The sequence below is a fragment of the Myripristis murdjan genome, chromosome 15 (genome assembly GCF_902150065.1).
Source record: "Myripristis murdjan chromosome 15, fMyrMur1.1, whole genome shotgun sequence".
Classification (NCBI taxonomy): Eukaryota; Metazoa; Chordata; class Actinopteri; order Holocentriformes; family Holocentridae; genus Myripristis; species Myripristis murdjan.
Genome location: NC_043994.1, coordinates 28387908 through 28394781, shown reverse-complemented (window position 1 = coordinate 28394781; position 6874 = coordinate 28387908). Strand labels below are relative to the sequence as shown.

At 46.2% G+C, this 6874-nt stretch overlaps 1 protein-coding gene across 2 annotated transcripts; it reads right to left on the bottom strand.

The window, feature by feature from the left end:
- Positions 1-2366: 2366 nt before the first annotated feature.
- Positions 2367-6240, bottom strand: zfp36l2 (zinc finger protein 36, C3H type-like 2). 2 transcript variants are annotated; one of them, XM_030071399.1, is made up of 2 exons: positions 5856-6240; positions 2367-5579 (listed from the first exon to the last, which is right to left on the bottom strand). In XM_030071399.1, exons 1-2 carry the CDS (start codon positions 5943-5945, stop codon positions 4377-4379), a joined length of 1293 nt encoding a protein of 430 aa, XP_029927259.1. In that variant the 5' UTR covers positions 5946-6240; the 3' UTR covers positions 2367-4376. The 2 variants fall into 2 exon arrangements, with proteins under 2 accessions (XP_029927259.1, XP_029927257.1); XM_030071397.1 differs by having other exon boundaries at positions 2367-5582; positions 5856-6238.
- Between the last annotated feature and the right edge of the window lie 634 nt (positions 6241-6874).

The following is a 6874-nucleotide window of genomic DNA, read 5'->3' as shown; positions in this document are numbered from 1 at the left end:
CACACACTGAGTCACAGGTACATGGATCCTATTTGGCAGGGCCCCCTGCATTGTGCGGCCCGTTGGCTCTGCTCTGATAAACACCTCATTATGAAATCCTGAGGACACAGTAAATATTTGCCAGGCTCTTATCGGCCAGCCTTATCTTAGCGTGAACTCTAGGCACCGCATGGCTCCTGGGCCCTTTATTTTCTTAATGACTTTGCTCCCCCTGATAACTTCACAGAATGGCTCGCTGAAAACCGTTCTTTGAGAGGCTCCTGGAAAACAAACACGGCGGCGGCAGCGACTTCAAATGTTTTCACACTCGGCCCAGCCCGCTCTGTTTGGGCTAAACGCAGGCGAACGCTTCCATTTTGTCGATTTGACTCTCAAATCAAAGCAGGCAGCCGAGTCATTTTGCCCGGTGGAGGCTGGTAAATTGCAAAATTCACCAGTTGCCTAATTTACCTGCCAAAGTGACTGATAGCGGTGAAACGCCAAAATGCAGCTGCAGAGTTGACCTGTGTGTGTGTGTGTGTGTGTGTGTGTCTGCTGGCTGCTGCGCTCTCCTTCGTATTCAGTGTTATCTTACTTTTTTTCAAACCAGGCAAAAAAATCTGCCAGTGAGATGAGATAATCCCGGGTTTTTCCAATGCTAATCAACTTGTTTGCAGAATTTTCTTACGATCAAGTGTCATTTTCTTAATCCCGCTGGGCTGATGTGCCTTATTCTGCCTTGTTTCCACACATTTATGCTTGTTCCTAGAAAAATTGAAGTGGGATTAACGGGGAAAACAGGACTGTAAAACAGAATATGAGACCATGTGACTTGTTCAAATGAATATTTTTGCAGTATTTGCTTCATAAATCACCCCACCTGAGCTAAACTCAATAATATTATCCACAGCAACATGTTTTTAATGGATTACTATGAAAAGCCAATTAGTGCAACAACATGTAAGATGATTCAGATGTGATTTAAGAGGCGGCTCATGTGTTTCTCGAGCTGATGAGCGGTCAGAGCAGCTGGGATCACATGTCAAACCGAGGCCTCCACACACTGCGAGCCGCTGCCGCCCTTTTCCTGGAGGTTTCGGTGGGAGCCGGTGTTCACTAGGTCAGGGGAGAGAATCATACCGCATGACTTATTACAAGAGTTCACTCTTATCCTGAGGCCGAGGATCCAGCCAGACAGTTTCAGTCTCACCTACCAGCTAATTCAAAACACACTGCAAAAAAAAAAAAAAATCCTCATCTTACCAAGTCATTTAGTCTCATATTCACGGCTACAGTCGTGTTTTTCTTCAAAGTAAACAAAAAATCTGCTGGTGGGATGAGATAATCCCATTTGTTTCAACTGCTAATCAACTGGTTTCCAGAAATTTCTTGAGTCAAGTGTCATTTTCTTGATCCTAATGGGCTGATCTGCCGTGTTTCAACATGTCTATACAAATTCCCAGAACAATTCCTGAAACAAGTGGGATTATTTCATCCGACTGACAGATTTCTTCACTTGGTTTAAGAGAAAACAAGATTTCAATAACTCAAAATGAGCTTAAATGACTCATGAAGATGGATATTTTTGCAGTGAACTTTAACTTGCCTGCGGATGCCACAGGGCTCAGGGTCCCCGCGTGCTTCCTTTCTAAATTCCAGACTTCGTTTCTAACATTTTGCAGACTTATCGCCCAGCGGCCGTTGCTTAGAGCAAAAGATTGCAGATTATGTAATATTACATACACAGAGCGAGTCTATTTGGGGCGAGCAGCTTGTGTGGTTGTGGTGCTTTTCCATACTTGTGATGGCTGGAAGTTTTCAAAATCCTTTTTTTTTTTTTTTTTTTTTTTGGCTTTTCCATACTTTCCAGGGCTGTGGAGGCGCACGCCCACGGCTCAGTTGTTCTCCCCTCCTCAGATGGGAGGGAGGGGAATTCAGAGCCATGCCTTTCTATGGAAACTCACTGGTCAGCCCTTTGACTGGATGCCCAGGACGGCGGCCCATACATGCTACACAAGACACCAAGGGCCCCGGGCCAAGTAGTGTGATGGGGCAGCTGGGGCCCTTCTGTGGTCAGCAGCTATCTAGGGATATGCCAAGGGCAGGGATGCACAGCACACACACTGCCAGCCTTATTCCACTGGATCTGACTTTCTGTTGTAACCTCCGGGCTGTTTGTGAGCAACATGAGAGGCAGAGCTGTCAGACTTGAGGAAGACAGCTATATCTCTGCCTCTGAGCATCGACACTGTTCATTTTTGGCCCGTTTTGACCTCAAATGTGACACCTGTTGCATGAAAATGAATAGAAAAGCCCTTTGGGGAAAAACGAGACCCGGATGCAAATTCTCATTTCTTATAGCAAATCAGCAGCCGCACAATCTGGAACTCTTTCAAAATGATTTTTATTGGGAGAACTACAAAAAAATGTACAGCACAAAGTTAACAGTCTCACACTCAATTTGTAGTGAACTGACTCCCCGAAAAATAATTATATTACAACTCATGTTGTCTTTTTGTCCGTTTTTTTTTTTTTTGTTACATTCAAAAAGCTTTACTTCTGATAAAGTAGTCAAAAGTACATAGTGCGCATCCCCTGTACCTACTATGTACAAACCCAACGTGTTCAACCACTTTCCCCCTCCAGCAAATTCTCAAGACTCAGACTAGATTCAATCTCAAATAGGAAAAAAAGAAGAAAAAAATAAGTGTAGAGGAATGGGGACTTGAAAGGTTACGGCTGTTGCACCAAGAGTGTCTCATGAGTGGTAACAACCTTTAAAAAAAAAAAAAAAAAAAAGTCATAATTTCAGAATCCAACACTACATTCAGTTCAACTTGTGTAAAAAATATGCCATGTAGGAAAAATACTTTATTTGGTTAATCTTAAGGCATGTCAAGATGGTGAACCCCATAGGCACTACACAATAATACTGGGGCACAAGGGATTGCTACATTCTTTAGCACGTGGCTGGAATCACAGTGTGACCTCGTGCAAACAGAGAAAACAAAAATACTTTTTGGTTAATTTATTGACTTGGGTTCTTTGTCACTGAAGTCTGATCTAGATAAAAAAAAAAGAAGTAAGGTTTGGACGGTCTGTACAACCACACTGTTTATACATTCTACTGAAACATCTAAATAGGGATCCTCAGAAAAAAAAAAAAAAAAAAAAAAAAAAAAAACGCCTTCCACAGCACTGACACGCAACCTCAGGAGCAAACAGCAATCACGCAAACTTTTTTTAATAAACGTAAACAAGGAAACAAAATTAATGAAATAAATATCACATACGTTCTCTTAAATTAAGATCTTTTTTTTACTCATTTACAATAAAAATAACCAAGTGAAGTTACAAAAAAGGAGAAAAAAAAACAAAATATATATATTACTGTGAAAAGAACATACACTCCACTTTATGCAGATTAATAATGGCGATCATAATTTAAACATAAAAGAATATAGATCTATTGCTTCATCATACTTGATAAATACAGTATGGACACAAATTACCAATGTAGCCTATACTTTTTTCACAAGATAATAAATAAGTTAAATAGTCCATAGCCAGTTACGCACCGCTATGTAAATCACTCAAAAACAGCTAAAAAAATATATATTCAACCATCAGCAGTGATTTCCCCAAACAAACCCAGCTCAAGAGTGCTTTTTAACCAAGCAACAAACTAGACTAACCAAACGAACCACTGGGTGGCACTGTGAGAAGACAGAGTACAGATCTGGAATGGAAGTTTAAGCTTTCAGAGAATGAAAAAAAAAAAAAAAAAAATCATAACACACATACTTTGAAAAAAAAATTGTTACTTTGAGTCAAGGCATATTCTTGGCAGGATGGGAGGAAATCTGAAACCGCTTACAGTCTCTTCTTGTCAAGTCATGTTACACGTCTAATCCCAGGAAAAGTGTGGCTTGCCTGATAGAGCAAAAAAAAAAAAAAAAAAAAAAAAAAAGGGAGGGGGGGCTGCCATGAGCCCTTGGGCAAGGCACTGATGGAATGCCTTCTGTTTGCTATCTACTTTTTATACAGCTATCATATTACATACAAGAGAAAAAAAAACTAACTAATGCCAGGTCAAGGACACTTTTTTAAAACATTGATGATTTCTTGATCCCTGCAGGGGAATTCGCTGATGCTTGCCCCCCTCCAGGGAGGTCGGAGCCGGGTCAGCAGCGCTGGAGCTGCTGGGGGATTCAATGTCTTGCTCAAGGACACTTCAGCAGGGTGGGTGCTGCTGACACGGGGAGGGGAGGGCTGCTTGAACCCGGGTCCTCTAGCTGAAGACAGTCTGCCACTCTACACCACCACCACCCTGCTGCTGCTGTCCCCCACCCATCCATAATCCATTGAAAATAATACAAAAAGAAAAAAAAAAAAGATTAGTCATCTGAAATCGACAGCCTGCTGAAGATTGGCAAACGTCTTCCAGCATCCAGACTCGGGGACTCGGAGCCGCTGAGGCTCCCGGAAGAGCTGAGGGACCCGCTCGCATAGCTCTCCCGGTCAGAGAGCGAGTCCGGCGGGCTGGGAGGAGGCTCGAACACCGGCGACTCGCTGAGGCGGCGCAGCGCCTGCAAGTGGCTCATGTTGTAGGAGGGAGGGGAGGGCGGACACATGCCGCTGCCCTGCATGTTCCCGTAGTAGGCACCGGTGGAGTGGTTGTTGGCGTAGCCGCCGGGGGTGTGCACGGCCAGCGGGGCCAGTAAGGCTTTTAGGTCCTGCCCGGGGAAAGAGAAGGCACTGTTGATGCAGGACACCGAGTTGGGCGACAGCACCTCTTCGTAGAAGCTGGAGGCGGAGGTGCAGGAGGAGGCGGGCGGCGGCGGGGTCCGGGACGTGGGGCTATCGAGCAGCGGGGACTCCAGGCCGTGGTGCGTGGAGAAGCCGGAGAAGCTCAGGCTGTGGTGAAGCTTTGGTCTGTCCCTCTGGTTGTAGCCGACCTGCTGCGGCGGCGGTAGGACTTCCCTCTGGCCGTAGCCGCACAGCTCCCGGGCCGACCGGGGCTCCGCCGCCTGCACATTAGCGTTGGCGGCCGGAGCAGGTCTGCGCTCCTCGGCGTTATGGATAAAGTGACACCGGGGGCCGTACGGGCAGAAGCCGATGGTGTGGAAGGTGCGGCAGGGCTCCGTTTTGTACTTAGGGTGGCGGGACAAGCTCCTCAACTCGTGGTAGCCATGAGCGAACTGGCATTTCTCTCCGTACTTGCACGACCCATTCTCCTCGAAGGGCCGGCACAGCTCGGTCTTGTAGCGGGTGGAGTTGATCTGAGAGCCGGGCTTCTGCTGCAGCACGCCCCGGTCTCCGGTCTCGCTGTAAGCCCGGTCACGGAACTTGTTTTCCTTGTTCATCAAGGCTGTGGCGCTGCTGCTGCTGTTCGGCGTGTTCTCCTTCAGGCTGCCGTAGGAGCCCACTGAGTACTTGTTGCTGTTGTTCATCGACTCCACGTTGCTGGTTGAGTTTCTGCGGAAAAATCCCGGCGTGTAGGAGCCGCCGGAGCTCGGAGTCGTCACCGGAGCCCCAACAGCTTTCTTGTCCAGCATGCTGTTGATGTGGATGGTGTTCATGTTCATGCTTTTATCCTGCTGCTGGGAAAAGAAGAGAGGAGAACACAAATTAAGCAATGCACGTCCAAGCAAACACGAGCAATTCTGCTGCTATTCTGTGGCGACGTGAAACTTTTAAAGTAAACTCGGTTTTGCAAGTAATCAAAACTTTACAAATCAACAGGTTGGAGGAAGGCCGAAGTACAAGCACGCAAATCCGGCCACGTTGAGGCGTGTTTTTAACTTTCCCCGTGCAATGCAAGTTGGAAAAGCTTGCTGTTCCTTGTCAAAACTTTTTTTTTTTTTTTTTTTTACCTTGTAAAGCATGTCGATGTCGTAGAAAGCGGACAAGACGGTCGCAGACATCTCTTTTCCCCAAGTTTGCTGCCGCACTCCCTCTTTCATGGAGGACCGACCAGGATCCTTGAATGCACAAAGCAGCGAAGGGCGGTAGTTTGTGCCACGACTGGTTTTGGTTGTGGGGGGGAGTTTTGAAAAGTTGTTGCCTTTTTTTTTTTTCTTTTTCTTTTTTTTTCAAAAAGTCTTTGCAGTTTAAGTCCAGAGAAGAAGCAAAGAGGGGGGAAAAGGTTTGTATTGTTGGCGGTTTGTATTTCCTCCCCTGAAGAAGCGCTGAGCCAGAGTGCTTCACTGTGCGCTCTAGCCTTTACGCATGGCTATAAATGCCGAGCGGTGGTCGGGGAGGAGCGAGATGAAGTCGGGGCAAACTTCTGGGAGCCGCCTCTTCTCCGGAAAAAAAACTTCCATTCACCGGTTGGCCGCCTATTCTTCAACACCACGCCTTGAAATCCTACCCCTTCAGCCCAACACACACACACACACACACACACACACACACACACACACACACACACACACACACACACACTAACTTTTTCTTTTAATCACACAAGTAATTTTGAGGAAGTTGGTTTTTTTCTCGCCGTGAAAGAATGTACTATATAATGCCTTTTTAACTTTTTTTTTATTATTATTATTTATGCAGAGGAAGGTCTGCTTGAACATGCATGCACTTTTTTCCCTTCACATTTCAGTCTTGGAGCAGTGGGTAGCTGGGTGTTTTGCTTGAGAGCGCCACGGTTGTGTGTGTGTGTGTGTGTGTGTGTGTGTGTGAGTGAGGGGGGTGGGGTGGGTTGGGGGTGCAGTTACCCATTCACATCGCCCCCCCACACACGCCCATCGTCCCATCCATCGCCCTTCCAGGCACCGACCCACCCCTTCTGCCTCTAGGTACCACACTTGGAAGTTATGTCAAATACATTTGTAATGGAAGAAAACTCTCCCTCTCTCCCTCTCTCTCTCTCTCTCTCCCTCTC

What these genes read in the sequence shown, in the direction of transcription:
- zfp36l2 (XM_030071397.1), bottom strand. Translation starts at nt 5,945, where the DNA reads ATGAAAGAGGGAGTGCGGCAGCAAACTTGGGGAAAAGAGATGTCTGCG. An exon ending in ACATCGACATGCTTTACAAG is followed by an intron (nt 5,583 to 5,855) that starts GTAAAAAAAAAA and finishes TTCTTTTCCCAG; the next exon opens with CAGCAGGATAAAAGCATGAA.